At 39.8% G+C, this 26558-nt stretch overlaps 1 protein-coding gene across 2 annotated transcripts; it reads right to left on the bottom strand.

Annotated features, from left to right (window-relative positions):
* Window positions 1-231: 231 nt before the first annotated feature.
* On the bottom strand, window positions 232-26558 carry DDB2 (damage specific DNA binding protein 2). Of its 2 annotated transcripts, none has more exons than XM_060763473.2 (11): window positions 26425-26558; window positions 23789-23975; window positions 19914-20044; window positions 17925-18116; window positions 9100-9266; window positions 8142-8241; window positions 7145-7322; window positions 6397-6542; window positions 5695-5859; window positions 5072-5117; window positions 232-1299 (listed from the first exon to the last, which is right to left on the bottom strand). In XM_060763473.2, the coding sequence occupies exons 1-11, from the start codon at window positions 26509-26511 to the stop codon at window positions 1046-1048; spliced, it is 1653 nt and encodes a 550-aa protein (XP_060619456.2). In that variant the 5' UTR covers window positions 26512-26558; the 3' UTR covers window positions 232-1045. The 2 variants fall into 2 exon arrangements, with proteins under 2 accessions (XP_060619456.2, XP_067318852.1); XM_067462751.1 differs by lacking the exon at window positions 26425-26558 and adding an exon at window positions 26207-26309.

Raw genomic sequence — 26558 nt, 5'->3', positions numbered from 1 at the left:
TCCGCTCCACATTTTTAGGTTAAGCATTCACAGATTTCATTATTTACAAATTATTTCATTTGCTGCTGCCTCCTCAGCTGCCCTATATGCAATCAAAAATACATTACCTGTAGGCAATTTTAGGTGCACCATAGAATCAAGCTGGAAACCTTAAAATGTCTAGAAAACACTTTAAGATTTTCCAGCATGATTCTATGGTCAACTTCTGCTGAAATGATCTCTCAGGTAAAAAACAGTATTAATACTTTTTATTTATATTTGCATTTTTTCCACTTTTGTAGGGCTTTTGCATCCCAACCTATGAAGGTTGAAGACCGACTGTATATTTATTCCAGGCACAAAACTTGACAATTTCCTTGACTAAAGAGTTCACAAAATCCTTGAATAAAAGCTTCATTTTTCTAGGCCTACAACAACAACAACTTGTCTCATACAAAATATTTATTAGCATTTGGATAGTGAGTAAGTGCTGAACAAAAGAACATAATAACAAAAACTGCTGTAACAAAACCTTTACACTCACATATCTTGGCTCAATGAGCCTTTGGTCCTACACAATCTAAATCTAGGTCCCAATCAAGTTTGAAATACTGGGTAACTTTCTCACACATGCAAATATGACCAGATTAACTGTTGCCCTAAAAAGCTCAACTGGAAGAAGAGTTTGAGGGAATAAAGACCCGTGTTCCTTTTTTAATATGGGCCCAGCAAAGGAGGATAAACTGGCTGGTCAATTTGCTGAAAGTAAAATGAATGTTCTGAAAAACAATAACCTGAATTGCCAGCATACTCCAGATTGCTGCTCTGTGCGTGCCATGCTGTAGGCAATTAAAAAACAGTGGCTATGCACAAATATGGTGGTTCTTTCATCCCATTTAAATCCAAGTGAACATTTATTCATCATTGTCTTTAATAAAGAATGCCTTATTTTTGCAACCCAGATTCCATAATGGGAGCAAAGGGTTTGCCACCTCTGAAGCCACTCCAGCCCACCATGGCAGCATATGTTTTGTTCTGATCCTGCACTACAGAAAAGCTTGCCTGATTAGTCCTCTGCATTCTTCCTTTTCTTCTTCTCTTGAAATTTCTGTTCTTTGGTCTGAGTTTTAGAGCTCTCTAATTCAAGACTGAGTAGTTTAGTTTTAAGTTTGCTTGTTCCTGGATTTGACGGCCTCTGTCTTCTTCCTCCTTGTCGAGATACATTACTGCATCCAACTCCTTGCTCTGCCATAGCTTGCATGAGACGCTCCTGCTTTTCAGCCACCATCTCTTCACGGCTCCAGATAAGAATATTGAATCCTGTAAGGAAACGGGAATAGTTTGGGAAATTCTGTTTTAGAAATACTTCATGTGCAATGAGTTCGGGAACTAGTGGCTCTCCAGATACTGTAGTGTCCACAATCCTGAGTCACTTGCTATGCTACTCTCCAAATCTGAAGTATCACAAGCACTCCACCCACAATGTACAGTTTGGTGAAGAGGCATGTGCCAAAAGTGCAACATCACCTGCCAGACCTACTTTCCAAATATTAAAGTTTACACAAGATTGGCTCTTGTCTCTAAGTCTACAGGACCCATTTCAGAATAAAAATTCCAAGTAACTAATGATTGTGGTACGTTGGATCTGGTTTTCTGTCAGGGATGGGAAGAAGGTGGCAGGGTGGAGGAGCTGACCATCGCTCCGTTGCCATGGACTGACCACCACCTTATCAGGTATCGACTTATTGCGCCTTCCTACCTCCACATAGGTGGTGGACCCATTGAAATGGTCCACCCAAGGAGACTTATTTATTTATTTAATTACACTATTTCTATCCCGCCCATATCAGCCCGAAGGTTACTCTGAGCGGCGTACGAAGTCGACACAATTCGATGCCATATATAAAATACATACATTGATAAAAAGCAAAAAAGAAACATTACAGTACATTTAAAATCATAAAAACAATGAACAATAAAAATTTTAAAAACTATATCCTCTTGTTTAAATCCTCATCTGTTCCATCATCTTGGCCGTTCCTAGGTCATTTTCCGATTCATGTTTGTCTGTTTATGCTGAGGTTCTGAAAGTGCGCTCGAAGAGCCAAGTTTTCCCTCTTTTTCAAAAGGTCAGGAGGGAGGGGCTGATCTAATATACCTAGGCAGGGAGTTCCACAGCCGAGGGGCCACCACGGAGAAGGCCTGTCTCTCGTCCCCGCCAAACGTGCTTGCAAAGCAAGCGGGATGGAGAGCAGGGCCTCCTCCGAGGATCTCAAGTTCCTGGTGGGTTCATAGGAAGAGGTGCGTTCAGATACATATGGATCCAAATGGTTTCCTGACGGCTCTTGGATATTTTCCCACCTCCTAGGTAAGTGACCCTGTCAAGGCTCCTTGTCTCTCTCTGGGACAGAGAAATGACCAGGGCTATAGACATGATCATCCCAGAACGCCCCCTCTCGAGTAATCGAGCTAAACCATCTCCTTGGTTCACTGAGGAGCTGGCAGCGATGAAGTGAAAGAATAGGTGGCTAGAATGTGTGTGGCGACAGAAGCGCAGCAGGTCAGTCCTAGCACGTCTAGTTTCCTTTTTAAGGATCTATGATGCAGCAATAAAAGCTGCAAAAAAACCCCATCTCTTGCGGCCAATATTGCGTCCGCTAAGAACCGTCCAGCTGAGCTGTTCCGAGTTGTCAGAGGACTATTAAATCCACCTCAGAGCGAAATCCCTGACAACTCGGCAGATCGCTGTGAAGCATTTGCTCATTTCTTTGAGGACAAAGTTGCACTGATCCGTTCCGACTTTGATGTCATGTTAATAGCAGTCTCTGAGGATGTAACACGAGCATCTGCTTGTCTGGTTTTAATGGATTCATTTCAATTGGTTAAGCTCGAGGATGTGGACAAGATCCTTGGAGAGGCGAGGCCTACTACGTGCATCCTAGACACCTGCCCATCCTGGCTGATAAAAGAAGCCACAGGGGGTTTGGCAGAGTGGGTTAAGGTGGTGGTTAATGCTTACAGGAAGGCAAGATTCCAGCCAGCCTAAAACAGGCTGTTATAAAACCGCTGTTGAAAAACCATCACTGGACCCCACTCAATTAGTCAACTATCGGCCAGTTTTGAATCTTCCCTACTTGGGCAAAGTCATGGAATGTGTGGTGGCTTCGCAACTCCAAGGGTTCTTGGTAGACACTGATTATCTAAATCTGGCACAGTCTGGCTTTAGGCCGGGACATGGCAGTGCAACAGCCTTGGTCGCCTTAGTAGATGATCTACGCCAGGAGCTAGACAGGGAGAGTGTGTCCCTGTTGATTCTGCTGGACCTCTTAGCGGCCTTCGATACCATTGACCACGGTATCCTTCTGGGACGCCTCGCAGAAATGGAACTTGGAAGTACTGCTCTGCAGTGGCTCCACTTCTTCCTGGAGGGTTGGTCCCAGAAGGTGTTACTCGGTGACACCTGTTCGACTCCGCAACCATTGTCTTGTGGAGTCCCTCAGATAGGGCCTTCTTGGCTGTGCCCCCCCCCCCCCCCCCGCGCCTATGGAACATAGGCCAAATGAAATAAGATCGGCTTCTACTCTCCTGGCTTTTAGGAAGAAGTTACAATCGTGGTTTTGGGATCAGGCTTTTGGTCAGCAGTTGTAAGTAGCACTTTAGATGGAAATTGACTGGAATGGCAACACGGCTAATGAGACTGTTTTTATTGCTTTTACTGTTTTAATCATGGCTATGTACTATTTTAACTATGACTTATGTTCAATTGTGATTGTATTATTGTGATTGTTATGTATTGACATCATATCGGTGCCTATTGTAAGCCATCCTGAGCCCCCCCCCCCCCTCGGGGTTAGAGAAATGATGGGGTAGAAATACCGGACATTGTCCTTTATATGTAACTTTAATGCCTGTAATGATGAAGGGTATTTTTAACTAACCACACCTGGAGCTAATTTCTTGAAAGGGTGAAAGGGCTTTCTAACTTATGAAGCACACACATCTGTGGAAATTGGCAAATACATGTCAGTTTGGCTGTAATCATTAGCACAATATAAGGAATACTCAGAACTGCTATCATATTGGTTCTACTAAAATGTCAGTAGTCTCGGATACTAATTTATATTGAAAATCTAAAAACAAACAACCCACCTACCACTCTAGTTAAACACCAAATTATATTTTTTCCCTTTCCTCTTCAGTATTACTGCAGAAACACCCCAACAGATGGCAGTAGTTCTTTCCTTTGGCAGACAGATTATTGTAAGACTTCTATTTTTAAGTGGACAAAAAAAGGCTACCAAGTGCCAAAGTAGATAATTATCAGGAAACCCCACAGGAGATGGATACAAAATCTGAGTTCAGGTTAAGAACCAAAGCAAGAGACCATGGGAGTAAAGGCATGGGTTGCCCACCAATCCTTCCTGGAAATGTGATCAAGTAAACACACCTAGTGCTATTAAAACATTACTCTTATTTTATTGTCAAAACTGTTTGATGTTAGCTGCCTTTACATTTTTGAAGAAAATGGTATTAAAAGTGTTTTAAATTGTTAAAGTATTTTATGTTTTAGATATAATATGCTAATATTAAAACAATTGGCCCTCTGGATCTGTGAGCTCCAGATATGTGACTTCTATCAACCATAAATCATTACACCCCTTATTGCAGTGGTTCTCAACCTGTGAGTCCCCAGGTGTTTTGGCCTACAATTCCCAGAAATCTCAGCCAGTTTTCCAGCTGTTAGGATTTCTGGGAGTTGAAGGCCAAAAACATATGGAGACCCACAGGTTAAAAACCACTGCCTTATTGTTAAATGGCAGCAATGTGAACATAGAAACATTGAAGCATGCACATTCACTTTGCTGCCATTTAATATGCCACATTACCACTCACATATTTTCATATCCATATAGGACCTTGAAACTAAACCACCACAGATATGTCAAGTCCACAATATTACGATGTGCTATGGGTAGAACAAACAATTCCAGCTCATTCTTCTTTGCGCAGTGCCTTTTTATTTTTATCTTTACTTTTATCTTTACTTTATCTCAACTATTATCAAATCTTCAAGATCAAATTGGTCACTCACCCATTCCAGAGACCAGCGTATCTCCCATAGGGTTAAACTTGTTGAGCTGCAAAAGTGAACACAACAATGTATTAAACCTTGTCAGCTGCTCCCTTGTCAAATCAGACACCAGAACATTCTGGAGTGACAGAGAAAGGCCTAGCATTGAATGTAGAAAAGCTCTGCACAAATCAGCAGAGCTTTGAATGCTAAGCCCTTCCCTCAGCTGTATATCATGAGACACAGATGTGGATCCAGTGAGGAAGGATGGGATACCACTCAAATAATAAACAAATACAGTGATATTAGAAAAGGGCATAAAAATCCTTCCAGAGAAAGTTAACTGGGGAACCTCCTCAGATAACACAGCATATGGTGCTTAGGAAACATAAAGAAAAACTATTTTGAGAGCCGGTATGCAGCTATTTCATCATTTCTGAAGTTCCGAAAAAGTCCAGACAGGTCTCTAAAGCAGGTACAGGGGTGAACTTAGAAATATTATATACACATTTTTGTCACAGGCAAAATAGTCAATGACACAATGTCAGCAAGCCACAAACTTATTTTTGTTGCTCAGCTTCTGAGAAACCCCATAAGCAATGGTGGGCAAAGCAGCTGCTTGGAATCAAAACTTCTACACTTACTGAGATAATGCCCAAAGCATTTGAATCATGGAGCTGGCACACCATCTCTCCACTATTTCCATCAAATATGTCAATAGTTCTCAGCTCATCTGCTGTGTATCCTGGGAAAAGAGGGTCTGGGTAACGACCAGCCACAATGAGATCATAACGAGGATGCCATGTTGCCTAAAATGTAAAAGAAGTGATTAAGAAAAACTACTGCTGAATTTGAAATATATCAAAGGACTACAACAAGAATGTACTCTCTGAAGCTAGAATCTTATCTAGCCAAGTTACATTTCTAAACCTTCAATGAGATCAAACTCTACACTTTTAAAAGCAAAGGTAGAAAATGAATTTTTATTGCTTATGTGATACTTGTAAACAAACCAACATATCAATTAGTGCTTTATTCATTCTTACTACAATTTAGTGCCTCTTATCAAATGATTCCTTTTGCTTAAGCCTGCCTCCAGTTCTTGTCCACAACACATTTTCTTTATATATGAGCCTAATCCAAGTTCTATTATTACAGATTCATAAGAAAAATGAGAAAATAAACCCATTCATATTGTGACATTCAATCTGTATATGTACATGTCCTTATCCCCAAATCAGGCCCCTATTCATGTGATGTTGCAAGAGTTGTGGGATCTTTCTCTCAATAACTCACAGTTACCATCATGTGGGCAGTGCCACTTGTTACTTTTTCTATTTCTTCACCTTGATAGGTGTAAGGTGCTGGAACTGGCGATGGGGATGTGAAATCAAATGCTGTGGTTTGGACCAATCAGAAGATGAATAAACCCGGATTTCACTGTGCTGGTCAGTAGTCAGGAGCTTTGCACCATCAGTTGGGCTGAAATATGCTGAGGACAAGAGAAAAAAATGCTTACAATAATATTTATTTATGTAGAATTACAGTAGTATGCACAACTAAAAAGAAACAAGCAAAATTTCAAAGTACTGATTACATTTATTATATTGTTTCCTAGACATTTCAGTTATGAATAATCCCATTGTGCACAAACATAATACATTGTCATACATCATTGCCATACATCAGTTACTCTAGATTTCTAATTCTGAAGGGTGAACATCGACATAAAAACTTAGATTTAAAATTGAGCAAGCCCGAAGGCTCATTTGAATATTGTTTTTTTTCCTTTGTGCACACCTAACAAAAACAGTACATAAAGAAATGTTCTTTATTTTCTTCCAACCTTCTTCTCAGTTGATACCAATTTTACACAACTTGCAATGTGTCCTTAATTTATTTTATTCAAACAACTCTGTGAGTTAGTTAGACCAACTGAGAGCTACAGAAACAGTTATAAGACAGTTGACATAGTAGATGGATGAAAAGATAATAAAGGGGATTGAACTCCACATTAGAGGTGCACTTTAAGGGTTCAGAATGAATAGGAGGGTAAGTTGCCAACAAAAGAGAGTGCTCGCTTTTCTGTCTTACCTGAATTGACTGCTTTGTCATGTGGAAGTACGTGAAGACAACTTGATTTGTCCTTTATGTTTCTTAGATCCCATATTTTAACTGTCTGGTCTACTGAGGCTGTAGCCAGGAGCCAATCACAGCGAGAATTAAACTCCACATGAGTCACTTTCTTTTTGTGCAGTTTCAGATCCCATATCTTTGGTGGATCAATAGAAGATAAAAGACATGGCCTTTAACAGAGCAAGAAATTCTGGTCTACAAGCATTAGACATTGGTACATGCCTTTTCTGAGAAATGATGCCATCTTTTAAAAGAAGGCATAAAGGAAAGTACATGCTCAGTCAACACCAAAAACTTTACCGAAGAGTTAAACTGAGCGAGTTGTACTGGCACAAAGAATTATTAACCATGGCCCAACCTCATGCTAAAGAAAGAACATTTGATAAAGTAATTACACAACTGGAGTGAGTTCTCGGCTATCAGAAAATAGTGGGACCAAATCAGCTAGACAAGAGTTTCTATATTGCTGCATCATCACATGAATGGTGTTTGTGAATGCAAACTATTCTAAGAGCACTGTAGGGAAAAAAAGCAGAAACTGGAGAACATCCAATGAAATACACAGAAGAAAAAGACATGTCTTAAAATGCTCAAAATATGGCTGTTTTATAAATGGAAAAGTGACATATTTTGGCCTGGTTGTAATTTTAAGGTCTTTTTCAGGGGATTATATAAAATCATAAAAAGGACAACAAATTTATAGAGAATATCACATTATATAAAATCATTGGTACATTGCCTGTGACTTGTACATACCCTGTTTAGAATCAAACTTCAAATATTTTGAACCAAGGATTCTCAAACTATTCACTGAATGAGTGTTCTTTGGAATCTGCTTTTAAGACTGTAAACCAGTTTCGGAAAATTCTGAGGCTTGACTCTCTGAACAATTTAGGCCAATTTAAAAATGTCTTGTCAAAAAAGCCTGTTGGACAAAGAGGATGGGCCAACAAACCTTTTCACCATCGGTACTGAGCAGGATGACATTGCCCACATTATCACCCGTCACCAGAGTCCGGCATGTTGCAGATACATCAACACTGCAGTACCAGAAACTAAAAAAGAAATAAGTACAAATTCAGAACTGTCATTTTTGCAACAAATAATATAAGGATGTTCACAGGCCCTACAAAAGCGTAAAAGCAAACAATGTCAATCTAGAATTAAAAGAAGGAATGGAATCCTAACTGAACTGAGTCCAAGAAATTGCTCCAATGCGATATCTGCTTGGGGTTATTTACCAAGTAGTGTAATAAAATAAATATGCGAGAATCCTAGTTGAAATCAAGAGGCCAATTGTTTATCCCTATACTCATCATTTGAATTCAAAAAGCATTCATGTTTTAAAATAACTGTGTTGTCAATACTGATCCCAGGAAACAGTCACATTTTAAAGTGCTGGAACACACGAGACCAGATTAGCATTCTTTAAAAACACACAAAACAAACAAAAGCAAGTCGAAACGCAAGCATTGGTAACAAGCCAATAATAGCTCCAGAGCATGAGGTCCAACTTGTGTATAACAATTCCCTTTCAAAAGCTGTCATGTTTCTTGAACCTTCAAAACATCTGTTATTAATCGTGTGACTTGACCTTTAGTCAATGACTTCAATTCAATACAGGGCACTAGGCAGGGACAAATTCCAGAAGCTGGCTTATTCTCTCTTTTATCCATACTATATGCGTTTCCAGCAGTAAAACACTACAATTTTATTGAAACTGTTTTACCTCCCTACAAATCAGTAGTATCATATAAAGTGCACACTCTCCTCCCCGCACCACTCAAGTAGATCAGATTGTCAAATGGAACCAATACCTCCTGCACATCCATGAAAACAACACCAGCAAATTTCAAGTGTATGTCCTCTTCTAGTCGTAATTTATGAGCTAACCCATAGCCCCCCTTTCTCACCAAACATCATGAAATTCATGGTCACAGGCTGGGGTCCGAGAGATCACATGTGCAGTTTGGCCCTCAAGGTTATGTAGTCTAAGGGTGCCATCCCCTGATGCCACATAAAGTTTTTCCAACTCAAACGGGCTGAATTTCATGCTTCCAAGAGAGTCTCCTGGGCCTTTCTGAAACACAGATGGGAACAGGAGAGGAACACACCCAAGTTAATGGGAAAAGATGGGAATAGGCAGTCAGCACATCCTAACATGGATGCACTGAACATGGAGATGCTAGATCAGCCTTCCTAAATTGAGAGGCCTTTCACGTTATGTAGTAATAGCCATATGATTATACTCTAACTGTCATGGTTCCCATCCCACATGCAACTTGGGAAAAAGCATCTGGAATTCAGAGATCTCTAAGGTCTACAATCTCAGAGGATTCCACAGGACATGGACATAGCAATTAAAGTAAAAAAAAATAGTGCTATGACTGTGCAGTGTGAATGGGATCATGACATTTTAAAGAAGTACATCACCCCAGGATTTTTTTATCACTAACTGGTACGGATGGGTGTTGATCCATAGATTTAAGGAAAGGTGCTCTACAGGATTTCACGTAATAAGTCACAACATTTGAAACTGGCTCTATCCTAGCTACTTATTTTTTTTTCAGATGTTTGTTCTATTCAGAATTAAAGTCAAAGTATACAATATCCTCTTGAAAAAGTACTTATCCAGTGTTTTAAACAGAAACATAAGGTTACAAGATTTTTTAAAAATACAAAGAATTAATATATTTTAATAAAACTTACATGGATTATAGCATAGGTATTACATTATTTTTCCACATAATCACCATCCAGCTCAATACATTTTGTCTTGGTGCCTGTGTCATAGAAGTCTCATGCTGCCTTTTTCATCCAGTTCGTCACTTCGATTTTTACCTCCTCCTCGAAAAAATGTTTTCCACCCAGGTGTTTCTTCAATTTAGTGAACAGATGATAGTCACTGGGTGCGAGACTGAGGCTGTGAGAGGGGTGGCTTAAAACATCCCAACTAAATAAAGTCAACAACTCTTGAGCGATGTAGACATGCACTGTCATGAAGGAGACAGACTCCCGCTGTCAGCATCCCACGATGTTTGTTCTGGATGGCTCTGCAAAGTTTCTTGTGTTCTCACAATATCTTACAGCACTGATTGTTTCACCTCTTTCCAAAAAATCAACAAGCAGAACCCCTTTTCTGTCCCAAAACATTGGCACCACAATTTTTATCATGATGAATCACAGCGGTATTCATGCCCTTAGCATTTAGATAGCATATTACAGCACAATCTTTGCACTTGGGGGGAAATGGAATGAGGATACTCATTTGTAAACATCACTACAACGCCACTTGATGAGCAACTGACAACTAGCACTGCTCATTCACTTCTGCTGGTTTCCCGCTACACAGCAGTGATACCAACTTCCCCTGAGAAAATTCCCCACGAAAACAACGTGCCTTGTACCCTTACTTTCTGGATAACCCTCGTACAATTTCAGTGCCAATTTTCAACACACAACAAAATTAATTAAATAAATAAACAACAAAACAGAAGAAGTCCGATGACAAAATATGGCAGAGATTCTTGAACAGTGGGATGTTTCAACAGAGGCATTTTCATTAATTTATGATTTGGAAAATGGGAAGGACACAACTGTATCTTTTGTCTTTTTTAAAGTAGGTACTTTATTGGTTTGTATTGATCATTAATAAATCATTGGAACAAGGGATTTTTCCATCTGGACTGAAACAGGCTGTGGTCAGACCACTCCTGAAAAAGACCTCCCTTGATTCCACGGTCTTGAGCAATTACAGACCAATCTCCAACCTCCCTTTCTTGGGCAAGGTACTGGAGCGAGTGGTCGCCTCTCAGCTCCAGGGTTTCCTGGATGACATCAACTATCTGGACCAGTCAAAGTCTGGCTTCAGACCTGGTCATGGCACCGAGATGGCTTTGGTCGCCTTGGTGGATGACCTCTGCAGGGAGCTGGACAGGGGGAGTGTGGCCCTGTTGGTTCTCTTGGACATTTCAGCGGCTTTCGATACCATCAATCATGGTATCTTTCTGGGACGGCTCTCTGGGATGAGCCTTGGAGGCACGGCTTTGTCGTGGCTCTAGTCCTTCCTGGAGGGTCATTCCCAGATGGTGAAGCTGGGAGACACCTGCTCGGACCCCTGGCCCTTGACCTGTGGGGTCCCGCAAGGTTCCATTCTGTCTCCCGTGCTTTTTAACATCTACATGAAATCGCTGGGAGAGGTCATCCGGAGTTTTGGAGTTGGGTGCCATCTCTATGCAGAGATGGCACCCACTACTCTTTTCCACCTAACTCCAAGGAAGCCCCTCAGGTGCTGGACGAGTGCCTGGCCGCTGTGGTTATCTGAATGAGGAGAAACAAGCTGAAGATCAATCCCGACAAGACAGAGGTCCTTCTGGTCGATCGCAAACCAGATCGGGGTATAGGGTGACAACCTGTGTTGGACGGGGTTGCACTCCCCCTGAAGTCACAGGTCCGCAGTCTGGGTGTCCTCCTGGACTCATCACTTATGCTTGATGCTCAGGCATCGGCGGTGGCCAGGAGGGCCTTCGCACAATTAAGACTCGTGCGCCAGCTGCGACTGTACCTCGTGAAGTCAGATCTGGCCGGGATGGTCCATGCCTTAGTCACCTCCAGATTGGATTACTGTAATGTGCTCTACGTGGGGCTGCCCTTGAAAACGGCCCGGAAATTTCAATTGGTACAATGAGTGGCAGCCAGATTAATAACCGGTGCTTCTTACAGGGAGCGGTCAACCCTCCTGTTTAAGGAGCTCCACTGGCTGCCGTTCATTTTCTGGTCCCAATTCAAGGTGCAGGTTCTTACCTACAAAGCCCTGAACGGTTTGGGACCAGCCTACCTGCATGACCGCATTTCTGTATACGAACCCACACAATCTCTTCGATCATCTGGAGAGGCCCTGCTCACGTTCCCACCTCCATCGCAGGCACGATTGGTGGGGACGAGGGAGAGGGCCTTCTCGGTGGTGGCCCCTCGACTCTGGAACTCACTTCCCAGGGACATTAGGCATGCCCTAACTCTGGCAGTCTTTAGGAGGAGCTTGAAAACGTGGTTGTTCCAGTGTACCTTCCCAGAATAATGAAACTCTCAGCAATATATCCTCTAAATGCACTTTACATTGACTTAGGATTGCTTGTACGCCCCCACCTCTCCTACCTTGTTCATGCCCAGCATTATTTTTAAAATTTTAAATTACATTTGTCCCAGCAATAGGTTTTTAAATGTGCTATTGTCAATGTTTTTTGTTTATTTTGTCTATGAAATTTATTTTAACTGTTTTGCATTGTTGTTATTGCTTTTTTGATGTATTGTGGGCTTGGCCTCATGTAAGCCGCACCGAGTCCCTTGGGGAGATGGTAGCGGAGTATAAATAAAGTTTATTATTATTATTATTATTATTATTATTATTATTATCCTGTGCCATGCAGTAACATCCCTACTATCTTTTCTCGTCCTTTTATAATCAGAATACAGTGTAATTTACTGGATGTTGCATAATGTCATAATTTGTGCTTTTTGCTTGACACAAAATGTATCTATCACCCACATTTTATCCTAAATTTACAAGTGTCTTTATTTGGTTTTAGTCATGTTATTTTGAGATTGAAAGGGAAATGTAATTTTTATGTTTCAAAAGTCGGCAAGGGTTGAAAAGGGTTTTACAATCATGGATTTAAAAAGGGTTGAAGATCATTTTCCATCTTTCCTCAAGATAAATATCCATAATTATTTATAGAAAATGTGAATATACTCTAGGATCAAGTCAATTTATTTGCTACGTATTATTGTGTTTTTTTCCCAGCTGTATGGGCTTCCTTTTGTTTGGACTGCAGGATGTGATCTCTCAGCCATAGAATGGCCTACCTCCAGGTCTAAGAAAATAAGAATGAGATAAGCAGCATTCCATGCTGAAACTTACAGAGTTTCTACACTCACCGTTCCAAACATCTTCCCAGAAAGTTTTCTTCAAATGGAGGGGTATCTATTAGTTTCCAATATTTCTTGTTGGGTGCTTCAAGTCATTTCTGACTTACAGTGAACCTAAAATGGATTTGGGGCAAAATTTGTTTGGAAGGAGGGTGCTTTTGCTTTCCACTGAGGCTGAGAGAGTGTGACTTGCCCAAGGTAACCCAGTGGGTGATGACTGAAGAGGGATTCAAAGCCTAGTTTCCAGTCACAATCCTATGTTCTAATCACTTCACCATGCTGGCTCTCAATATTACTTATGAGCAACACTAATGGGGTTTGTTTGTTTAGTTATTTTTAGAGAGAAGTTGCTATTGGGTCTCACATAGCATAAAGGAAAATGAATCATAGTCATACTATATTACTGAACTCAGTTCAAATGCCAGTTGTTACTTACCAAAGCATTATCCACATACAAAAAGCCCAAGGGAACCTAACATTTTGTAGAATCACAAAACTGTTTAGAAAAAAGTGTTTCCAAAAGGGCTAAGCCAGTCAACCAAGCAAACAAAAGATACAGCCCAATGGAAAGTGGTCATACTGAGTGAGTCGAGAATGATGTCTGTCATGGAGGAAAAAAGATGGAAACGATGAGAGGAAATGGAACCTTGTAACTTCAAAGATGCGTAACTACTGGAATACTGAACAGAACATTGTATTTTGTTGCAGGTGCCAATTGTTCTGTCTGATGTGTTCAGGAATAAGCAAATTAATTTGTTGGCCATTTTGTCTTAATAAGGTTTTTGCATTCTGTTGTTTTAAGATTAGATAGTGTGTTTCTCAACTTGGTTTAAGTTGGAAATTGCTTTTCTATCTTGTTTTTTAAACTACATAATCTGTCTTAAAAGTCTAATTTCTGTGACTAAAACGGGGATGGGAAATTTCTCAGGGCAGAGGAAGCAAAATTTGACACATATATCCAAGATATGGTGCCAGCACTGAATTTGCCCTCAGTTGTAAGGTTGCCACTGAAATCCGATAACAATTGTGCTCTTCTCAGTGGTGAAGAAGGCTACTTATCGTATCAAGTATATAAAAGGACGATCATATTGAAACAAAATTAATGGTTCAGGAACAACAAATCATCCAAGTTCTGAGTAGGACAGCAGAAATAAAGGGGAGGGGGACTTAAAAATCTAGCCCCAAATCTACACCACTTGTGTTACCTTCTAATTACCAGAAGGAGTTAAAAGTGGAAAGAATTTATTGTAATCTTACTCCCAGTCGTTGGTATGGGTGAAGATTCGGACTGTATTTCCATTAAAATCTTGGAGGGCAGTAGTTCCAGCAACTGATGATGTGTACAGCTCACTAGGATTAAAAGGGTTAAACTTCATTCCTGTGATGGCCCCTCCAGCTCCCATCTACAATGAAGGGGGATGAATAAAACAGAATACCACTCAGAGATATGGAAAGAGGACAGTCCCTCTTATTCTTTCATCAATTTGTACTACTAAACTTCCCAAAAGGCAAAAATGATCATTATGACACATCAGCTAGACCAGAAGTCCTCAAACTAAGGCCAGAGGGCTGGATACGGCCCTCCAAAGTCATTGACCTGGCCCTCGCTCAGGGTCAACCTAAGTCTGAAACGACTTGAAAGCGTACAAGAACAACAACAATCCTATCTCATCAGCCAAAAGCAGGCCCACACTTCCCATTGAAATACTAATACGTTGATATTTGTTAAAATCGTTCTTCATTTTAATTATTTTATTGTTTTAAAGTGTTTTTTGCACTACAAATAAGATATGTGCAGTGTGCATAGGAATTCATTAATGCTTTTTTCAAATTATAATCCGGCCCTCCAACAGTTTGAGGGATTGTAACCTTGCCCTCTGTTTAAAAAGTTTGAGGACCCCTGAGCTAGACTGAGCAAGTACCATGAAAAGGAGAATGTCCCAGCCCCTGCAGACAATACCATTCCTGCTAAGTAACTGCTATGGTGCAATGTGATCATGTAGCATTCCCTCACACAGTATTCTTATCAGGATGGACATCATTATGGATTTTTGAAATTCACTTGTTCATTTCCCTTACAGGCATGAGTTGCCTTGGGAACAGTTGTCAAACACTTGGTAACTGGTAGGCTATCAAATGAATATGCCTAAGGATACCAACCATTTTGATAACAGATTCTTAGAATTAAGTTATTACCTACAAAACTCTATACGCCCTATCTTCAAGAGTGCATCTCTTTCTATGAACCAGTGTGGGCTTTGAGATCAGCAGGGGAGGCACTTCTCTCAGTTCCACCACCATCTCATGTGTGGTTGGTGGGAACAAGAGAGAGGGCCTTCTCTGTAGTGGCTCCCCAGCTCTGGAATATCCTCCCAAAAGAGTTTAGGTTAGCCCCCATTCTTGACTCCTTCCGATCCAGCCTAAAAACATGGATTTTTAAGCAGGCTTTTGGCCTTGAGTAGGCTGAAATTGGCCCGTATGAGATTGACACTTTATAGGGCTTGGTAGATAATGACTTTAGTTGTGATTTGAAGGCAGCTAGTTTTAACTACAGATGGTCTGTGTTTTAAACTGTGTTTTTATTTCATTTGATGTGTTAATAGTGGTTGTCTTTATAACTTTATATGATATGGTTTTGATACTCATGCACCATTTATGTTATATACTACATTTGTAGTGCCTTGTAAGCCTCCCCAACTCCCTTTTGGGAGATGGTGGTGGAATATAAATGATGATGATGATGATTATTTGAAACACAACAAGATGAGTCCACAGCAGACAAGATCACTCTGCTGGCTGTTGTATTGGATCACATGTTGGACACTTCCCAAGTGTCTAGGACTGTGCGATGTATCAGCAAATAATGCATGCAGATCCCAGTAAGGTGGCCTTCTGCAGCCGGCAGATGGTAATTTTGTCAGTGCCGATTGTGTTTAAGTGTAGGCCAAGGTCTTTAGGCACTGCACCCTGTGTGCCGATCACCACTGGGACCACCTTGACAGGATTGTGCCAGAGTCTTTGCAGTTTGATCTTTAAATTCACATATCATGTCAGCTTTTCCAGTTGTTTCTCTTCAATCCTGCTGCCACCTGGGATTGACAATCCATACTTTGTTTTTTAACACGATTGTGAGGTCAGGAGTATTGTGCCAGGAGTATTATTATTATTATTGGACTTTTGTAAGTTATTCATATGAATTTGGTTTGCACATGGAAATAGAAAAATAGATCATGATGATAAAGGATAAGGCCATTGGAGTTCAGCCTGTGATTGTGTCTAATGATCAGGGTACTCTGGATGTTGTGAATGACACTGATGTTTCTAATGATGAGGTTGGCAATGACAATGATGTTTCTAATGGTGAGGTTGCCCTATATGCAGAGAATGACAATGGGATCCCTGTTCAAAGTGTCTTTTCTGATGAGAATGTTCCTGAAGGGTTGTGGATGATGGTATGGTCCGTAGAAGAGGGCATGAATTGCTACCAGAGAATTCCCAGGACTTTGAGCCTGAGAAAAGCCCGGCACCTGGCCCAGCTGCAGAAAGCAATGAGCCAGTGGATAGAAGGCTTATTTTCAGTCAGCACAGGCAAGCAAGCCAATCTCTCAGGCATTCTGCCAGACTGAGAGAGAGATTGATATCAGAGTCAAAGCTGAAACGAAATCCATTCCTGGCCGCTTGGGACATAGAATTGATATGGGGATAAAAGTGCCAAGTACAGAATCTACAGTCAGACGAGGCAACGTTGAAATTGAGTCAAGACGTCTTCCCTGGTCCTTCAAAGCCTTGCCTTGGATAGATTCATGTGTTAAGTGCCTTGTTTGATTTCATGATTCTAGTTTTGGAGTTTTACCTTGGAAGTTTCTGTATTTGTTTTTCATGAACTCTGATGGACTAATTTCCTGGACTATTTGTTTCTGCTTATCTTTTTACCTAATTAGATTTACCTATTTTTATGGAGTGTTTTTTACTGCTACTGCTTTTATTATCTTCAATAAATTGCTTGCATTTTTACTCAGCTGTGTGGTGTTTAAAGTCAGAGGGCTTTCCTGGCCTGGAGTGCAACAAAGGCTGGAAGCAAGTAAGGGTGCAAGATGTGCACAATATTGGAGCTGCATTAATGCTTGCTGTAAATATCACTTAATTTTCATGTGTGTTAATGTCTCCCTCTCCCTTTTTTCTATTCTTTTGGATAAAATGGGAATGCAAATTTCTTATCCTTTTTCTGATGTATTAGCCTCATGCTTTTTGAGTTCTAAGCACAAATGTCTAGGCCAAAATCATAATATTCTTTGTGTCAACACAAACAGACAGAAAAATCCAAACAGCAACGTAATATTCACAGAGGTGGTTAGGGATGCATGAGGAAAGTACTCTTTTTCTACTTATTAATCCAGGCTCTAGAAAAATATGGGTCTCTGTCCACAGTGCAACACAAATGTAATATCATAAAAGTCTATCAAGAAACACAATTACATGGCCAACAACACATATAATTTCAATTAAAATAACTTTCTCCCTTTCAATAAAATGTTTCTAATTTGAGAAAACATGAAGGTAACATGAAAAGTTAATTCTAAAATGCCCCCTGTAGACTTATATTTCAGGTTTTCCAAGTAGAAATAACAGTTATCCATCTAAGCACATCCTTGCCTCACTTATTATTTCATTTGCACAGAAAATCAGGAAACTACAAAACAAACACATTGGCAAATGAATTCTAACTTGTAGTTTACACAGTTAATCCACTGATGAGAATGATAGATTGCCTCAGTATAGGCTGATCCTACACTTGTCCTCCATAATGACTTACTCCTTCTATGAAGCAGGTTTTATTAAGCACTTCATAGTCCCACAGGATGATGTCTCCGCCTTTGGAGCCCACAACAACTGTGCTGGGGTGCGTTGGATGCCATTCCAAACATGTAATTCTTCTACTGAAAGGACTTGCTGATCGAAACAGGCGGTATGAATGGAGAGAACGCACAAAAGGCACCTGAAGGCACTGTGGGGAAAAATAATAAAAGACTGAAATCTAAGTTGTGCAATTCACATGTATGCACTTCTTTGGTGCACAATGCAAAACCAGGCACAGATTGATACCTTGGTAAACTGCCCTATTTCTTAATATAAATTTACTACTTCTTGATTTATACTTCTTAAAAATGCTGCTTCTTAAATTTCCTCTACTTTAAACTTATATGGTAACTCTTACTGACACTTACTATACAATGAAACTAACTCCCCAACAGCAAACAATGGAGCTGGCACATGAAGACCATGGCTGATGGCTTAAATTTGGTGCTCAATCATTTCCACTTACTGTGCTCAAATATTCTTCTAAATACCATATAAATTCAGACAGACCCTGTGGTTTGTGTCCCATTCCATTAGGCCGCAAAGCAGAAGAGCAGAAAATAAACAGGGGTTTGAAATAAGCTGCCTTCTGCTTTCACAATATGCCAGCTGGCAGTAGTCATTCCATCAGCCTACCTGAAATGTTTTAAAACAGCTCATTGTAACAGGAGCTATAGCTTTTTAGAAAGCTCACCTGAGCTTGCTTATTTTCCCCTCCTTCCTGACTCTTTTATCCTGATCTGTCATGTCTTTTAAATTGTAGGCCCAAGGATAATAACAACCTAACAACTGATACACACACACACACACACACACACATATGAATGACATTATGGAAATTCAGAAAAATAAGGCTGCACAGCAAGTGATATGGGACTTCCAGAAAATGTTTGAACGTTTTATGGAAGAGAAATTCAGTGCACTAATTAGAGCGTGATCGGATTTTGCACATTTATTTGTCTTACATTGACTGCATGGCATTTTAAATGTTAAAAAATTCTACCGAACAGAAATACAGGCAGTCCTCAACTTACAAACATCCAACTTACAAATGAATCATAGTTAAGAACAGGGGTGAGGCAACAGAAAGTGAGAGAAATCTACCTCTAGAAAGAGAAATTTACTCCTGAAAGAGTTATCATAGAGAAAAGGTGTCTCCACTGAAGCATTATCACCAACCTTTGTTTCCAAATCCAATTATCACAGGGACAGAAAGTCCAGTGAAATCTTCTGAACAGAGGCACAGACACCACAGGGGAGTTAACCCTTCCCTATGCTATATAAAGCATATAGATAAATAGATGTTACTCTTAAAATGTACCTGTTCTGACTTACAAACAAACTCAACTTAAGAACAAACCTATAGAACCTATCTTGTTCCTAAGTTGGGGGCTGCCTGTATTTGATTGAAAAAATAAAGAATAAATGCAAAGTTTTATGAAGAAATTGTTTTTATCAGAATATTTGTCTCTCAATATGTACAACAGCATGTGCCTCTTATATGGTCACCTTAAATTTAAGGAGAAAACGAACTGAAAATTGTTAACACATTTATTTTAGCATGTAGATGTCTATTTATTTACTTCCAACAGAGGTCACTTGGGCAACTCTAGTTGCAATGTTACTGTCTGACAAATCACTTGAACTTCTTTGCTCAATTTTTGTGGCAATATGGCATCCTGTTCTTGGAATTAATGAATTTTATAAAACAGTGATTCTGATTTATTTTTCACTCCATCACTTTGCATAGCTCACAAAAGTACATTACATACATCTTCTCAGTGAGAGTTTTAAACCCAGGAAAACTGACTTTTGGTAAACAAATGTATTGCTTTCATACATGAATTAACTAACATACCTACAGCTTTGAAAATGATCACTTTAGACATGAACGGCAACTGTAGGTACTCAGGTATTCAGACAGTTAACAAGCAGAAATTCTCACCTTTTTCAGCTGTGCCCTGATAGTGCTTCCCAGCATGTTCTGATAAATATAATGGACAATGTTTTTCTGCATTTCCAGCTGATGGGAGAACACCCCTCTGTTTCGGATCATGGTGCAACTGAAAGGTTTTCCTGCCATACAACAACATGCTTAGAATGGGAAGAAGTAAACTGTATATCTATTCCAGCGATTCTAAGTGTGCTCCATGGCGGCCTTAGGACTCCATGAAGCACAGTCAGAGGTTCCATGGGGGACCCGTAGGACCCAAACTCCCCCCTGTCTAGGAAGCATGCAGCCTGTGGAGTCCTGTTGCAAGGCTCCATAGGCTGTGCTGTAGGCCGTGCCGACAGCAGCGGGAAAGCCCCATAGGATGCATCAACAGCAGTGGGGAGGCCCCACAGGATATGCCGATGGCAGGAAGGCCCCTTTTTGCAGGACAGGGTTCCCCTTTCCATGGAGCGAGAGACCTGCTTGCCTATCTCTGAGGGGTTGAGGTGAGCCTGTTCCTCTATTTTCTCTGGAGAGTGACCTTTTTGTAGGGCAGGATCCCCTTTTTGTGGGGCAAGAGTGGCCTGCTTCCTTGTGCTTCTCGAGAGGGGTTCCCAGCCCCTCTGTAATTTTTAAAAATGCAATGTGGCCCCTGTATCCTAAAGTTTCTTGGGGCTGCACGATATGTGCAAAAGAGTGATCATAAGAAAAAGTAGAGCTAGGAGAAAAATGCAAGTTAAGTGGAAGAAAATTATCCGGCATGTTACAAAAGAAACTATACATGTAAATTACTATATATCAGAGATGCTTAGATAATACTCTCAAGATTGGCCAACACCACTGCATAATGACTAGATGAAGTACAACTAACACATTCAAAGAACATCAAAATTGAAAGAATAATAACTAGCATAAAGTCAAGAAGTGAATTAAAATTATTACGAACTATGAATATATCTAACTCTGACTTCAATTTAGATCATGGTAATTATTTGTGTGCTTATTATTGCATTTCTACCCCAGTTTTGTCCTGAAATGGGAGTGAACAAGATTATATTTTTAAAAAATTCAGAAGTTAAGTAACAGTATTATTTTAAAACCATGGTTAAAATAACGTAAAAGAATTTGAAACATAATTATTGATAAACATAAAAAATAAAATGCACCATACCACTTTACACACACTACAGATATGTAAACTGTTATTCGTCTAAATATAAAGTCCTTTGTCTGCCAGCAGACAGAGAGGAGGACCAACCAGACTTCCCATGGAAGGGAGTTTCACATCCTTGGACCAGCCTCTAACTTCACAGACACATTTCCTGTGTCCTTCCTGATGTTAATGGGGCATGAGGTTGAAACAGATGTCTATCACCTTCTAGACAATATCCAACTGTAATTCCATTATCTTTTACAATTGGCTATGATGGCTTGGCCCCAGATAATTTTCTGTCCACCAACATCTGGAGATCCACAAGTTCTCCATTTCTGCTACATATGGATGTGAGATGGTTATGATATACGGTACATCCCCAACCTTTGTTACAGTCTTTAGTAGGATGGCTGTTATGTCAAAACCAAACAAATAAGCAGGTAACAGTGAAGCGAAAGGTTTAATGGGCATGATGACAAAGCCAGTTCTAAGAAATAAAACATACTACACAGAATCTGAAGGTCTATCTGCACCATAAAATTAATGCAGTTTCACACAACTTTAACTGCCACAGCTCAAAGCTGCAGTTTTACAAGGTCTTTAGTCTTCTCTCTCAGAGAGTGCTGGTGCCTCCCCAAACTACAACATCCACGATTCCATAGAATAGATCCATGGCAGTTCAAGTGGAGTCAAGCTGTATCATTCTACAGTTTAGATGCACCCTGAGTTTGGCCATCTTGAACACAAAGGTATCTCAAGATGTGTGAAAATTTACATGGACAGAGATGCAACCCTCCTTCTGAAAAGGGAAATGTTATCTGGTATTCAGATTGACCTGTAATAATATTAAGAATTTTATTTACAGTTTTTTTTATAAGTCATAGGAAGCAAAATGTGTCAGCCCTTTAAATGTGAGATATTACACCATGTGTGTTTTTGTGTATGTACCCTCAAGTTGCCTCTCAACGTATGACAACTCCATGAATCTCATAGGATTTTTTTAAAAGTAAAGAATACTCAGATGGTTTTACAAGTTCCTTTCTCTGAAATATAGCCTAGATTGCCTAGTATTAATTGGCAGTCTCCTAATAAGTACTAACCTGGACTGACCTTGCTTAGCTTCCAATACCAGACAGGGTCTGTTAAGTGCCTTTAAGGCATTTAACAGTGACAAAAATCAATTTCCAGTTTGATCATCTGACATAAAACTCTCCGATTCTTCCCCACTAGCTGAGTTAGTTCAAGAACGTGGAAGGAAAGGCCATCTATTTCAGGTTGCCACCCCAATACTTTACGAAGTAGAACAGATGAATAGTTACGAATAACTCTAGTAAGCTCAGTGTGCTTCTATACATTACTGTAGAATTAAAAATCCCATTGTATTCTTTTTGCTGCTTTTCCATCCTGTTCTGTGATTTTTTTTTAGTTTTTTTTATTTTGGTAAATACTTGGAGTGCTGTGTTCACAGAAAAAGCACAACCTGATTCAGGTTAAGAGTGGGAGGAAATCCTCCAGAGAATTCCAAATCATGAGGATATATATCCCTGCCTTTCTCTAAAGTTCCTGTTGAGGCAGAATATTCCAGGTTCATTTTGTAAGTTATATAACATGCACATTGTTGGGGGAAAAACTGCCAGCAACTAACAAATCTGCTGACACTTCATGGAAAAGCCTAAAAACATTGTTGTCCAGGAAAATGTTGCTGAGTAAATCAGCTTACAGAGGTTTATCTGTTGTTTTTAAGCATTGCTTCAATACCTTTGGTGTTTAGTTACATCTAAACACATACACAATCTCTTTAGCTCTATCCTCATTCTGTTAAACAACTCACAAAGCAGAGGGATAAAATATCAAATAATCTCATTGCCACATGAGGAAGAAGCAGATAAAATATAACATTCAAAGATACATTTTCAAGGAAAGGTTCTGAAACAGAAAGGAGGAAATGGAGATATGAAGGCCCTAAAGAAAATGGAAAATATTAAGAAAAAATATTTTCCATTTTCCCAAAACCCTTTCCTTGAAAAAATAATTTATAATAATACGTTTTCTTTTAGAATTGATAAAATATTTGACAAGATGTATTCGCTGTCCCAAAATCATTTCTAAAAACTATATAAAATCAAATCACTACAATTTCTCAGTTTTTCTTTATGTATATGAATTATATAGAAATGACTCTTATCACAGAGAAGTAATGATAACAAACATATTTCCTTGTTTTACGAATGTTAATATTTTCCTTGTTTTTATTGGGGGAAATGTTGCCTGCTCCTCATAATGGCAAAATCCAACAGGTTCCTTATCGTTCGGATGCTCCTTATAGTTCAGGACCACGTAACTCCATTTGTAAGTTCAATTTGTAATTCTATTTTGAACAGTATATATGCTATATTACAAAACAATCTATTTTGTAATATAGCAAACACAATAATTTAATGTGACTCAAACATATGTATAATGAATATTATGTTCCTAAAGTCACTAAATAACTTTCATTCTATCAAGTGGGATTAATACTTTTTTTCCTGAAAATTTCATTTTGAAGGGAAAAGCCCTTTTTTCCTGTGGCTTCACAATTTCTGGAAATTTTACATATCTGAATGGTTGCATAATTAAACAACACAAACAGAACAGAATACAATTGAATTTTGAGAAAATAATAAGAACCACTTTGAGTGTCTTTTTAGAGAGATAAAGTGGAATAATAATAATAATGACAATTCAAGATTACCTGCTTTGTCCAGACTCTTGGGAGCTTTCCTCACATTTATTTTTTTGGTTTGTGGCCCATTTTCTAGATCTTCACAGTCACGTTTTCTTTTCCTATTTGATTTCATCTCTTTTTCTGATGTACTTCCACATGTCCTGAGATGCTTCTTGTCTTTTGAATCTTTTCCAGGGGCCATTCTGTTCAAACACTGAAAGAGACCAAGGAGCAAAGAAGCATCATTGTCGCTGAACATTCAACATTTTATTTAAAGATATAAGGTAACATACATATGTTAAAAAGTAACACTAAAAGTGGATAGTGACAGATATAACACTTTCCTATGTCCAATTTTTTTTCTGGCTAGAGAGAAGGTGTAGAGGGATCCCTCATGCCCAACGACTTTGTATTTGTGGGTCAGGAGAAAGAGATGATGTAATACAGTATCTGTTACATTATCCTTTATATAATGACCCTAGAAACAATCTATACAAACAATCTAGACTCAAACCTTAGCTGATAACTAGGCCCCTTTAATATGAGTAATGGCTATATTTATTATATGAAGTCCAAGAAAATACACTTGTTTTGAATAATAAATATGAGACTCAAACCTTAGCTGATAACTAGGTCCCTTTAATATGAGTAATGGCTATATTTATTATATGAAGTCCAAAAAATACACTTGTTTTGAATAATAAATATGATTATAATGATTTAATCCAAATTATAAATTAATGTTGGGAGTATTTCAGATTTTGGAATTCTGGATATGGGATACTGAATCTGGATATGTGTGTGTGTGTATAGGTAGGCATTATTTGTTAAGAATTAAAGGACCAAGGCAGTGACATTTCCGGCCCATGCTGTTCAGATATCAGCACGCCAATGCCTTAAGAAATAGCTTTCTAAGATCTACAGAGATACTTGCAGGAACACCTCAGCAAGCGAGAGTCCAAAAGTGGCAGGCTAAAACCTGGAACCTCAACCCATGGCTGATGCTGGATGAGAGACTCCCCCTTGGGCACACAGAAGACTGGGCAACTTGGAAGGAGCTCAACAAACTGCACTTTGGCACGAGATGCAGAGCCAACATTAAGAAATGGGGCCACAAAGTGGAGTCCACAACATGCAAGTGTGGAGAAGAGCAAACCCCAGGCTACCTATTACAATGCAACCTGAGCACAATGGAGGACTTTCTTATAGCAACACCAGAGGCACTCCAAGTGGCCAGCTACTGGTCAAAGGACATTTAGTATAATGCCAAGTTTTTAACACTTTGTGTTTTTGAAAATATTACAACTGTACCCTCGGTTTGTTTCTGATATGATAAATAAAAAATAAATTTGCTAAGAATTTATTTTCCCTCAGAATGATAAATTTTGAGAGAACACTGGCTTTGAGGCTGTCAAAGAATAAAGCTTTTAAGACAGAGCCAGTGTGTGTGTGCGTTGTGTGATTTTTTTTTGTATTTTCAAATAGGCATTATTGGTTTGAACTGTTTATTTTTACATCATCTTAGGTTTAAATCTAGTTTTTATAATAGCCTTGAGGTTTGAAATCGTCTAGGTTTCATTCAGCCCTGTTTGCTGCTTTCAAGTCTCTTTGAAAGAGAAAAAGCATGCAATAATTATAACAGTGTGATTATTATGATTTCCCAAATATATCCAAACTGGAAGTACATCATCTTCAAAGTGTGGTGAGGTAAGATCTCTAGTGTCTGTTCCCAACAACAACGTACTGTGACTGTCATGATAGCCTAGGCATGGGCAAGCTTGGGCCCTCCAGGTATTTTGGACTTCAACTCCCACAATTCCTAACAGCGATAGGTACAAAACTGCATAAATTCAATTGTGCAGATCAGTATTTTCCAATCTTGGGCCTCTAGGTGTTTTGGACTTCAACTCCCACAATTCCTAACAGCTGATAGGTACAAAACTACATAAATTCAATTGTGTAGATTAGTATTTTCCAACCTTGGCCCTCCAGGTGTTTTGGACTTCAACACCCAGAAATCCCAGCCAGCTTACCAGCTGTTAGGAATTGTGGGAATTGAAGTCCAAAACACCTGGAGGGCCCAAGTTTGCCCATGCCTGGAGATAGCCTGAAGGGAACAAAAACAAAATAAAGTGAGTACATAAGTAAGTACATAACCAAAAGTGCATGAGCGAAAGGTCGCAGGTTCGAATCCAGAGAATGAGGTGAGCTCCCGCTGTTAGCCCCAGCTTCTGCCAACCTAGAAGTTCGAAAACATGCAAATGCCAGTGGATCAATATGTTATTGCTTTGGAGGGAAGGCAACGATGCTCCATGCTGTCATGCTGGCCACATGAACTTGGAAGTGTCTACGGACAAGTGTCGGCTTAGACATGGAGATGAGCACCAACCCCCAGAGAGGGGCACGACTGGACTTAAGGTCAGGGGGGAAAACCTTTACCTTTACCTTTTACATAACTTCCAAATAGTGGGGAAATGGGATCTGTCTCTCTCGCCTTCACATGCACGCCTGAAGGCTCCCCTCAGACTTCAAATAAGGAAAGAGGGAGGGCTTTTCCTACGGCTTTTCCCCACTGAGAGCCCCCTCAAGAAAGCCCGGAGGCGAGGCCTCCCTCCTCGGGGCGGGGCCTACTGAAGGCCATGTAAAATGAAAGGTCTGCTCACCTCACCCGCGGCCTCCTTCGCCGCCTCCTCAGGCGCTTGTGTTTCCCTGAAAGGCGCGGGAAAGAAGCGCCTCCTTGGGAGTTTCATAACAAGACTTTTTGTTTGTTTGTGAGGCGGAAGAGGAGGAGGAGGAG

This window comes from Anolis sagrei, chromosome 1, assembly GCF_037176765.1.
Source record: "Anolis sagrei isolate rAnoSag1 chromosome 1, rAnoSag1.mat, whole genome shotgun sequence".
NCBI lineage: Eukaryota > Metazoa > Chordata > Lepidosauria > Squamata > Dactyloidae > Anolis > Anolis sagrei.
The sequence above is the reverse complement of the archived record's forward strand: the minus strand, read 5'-3'. Positions and strand labels throughout refer to the sequence as shown.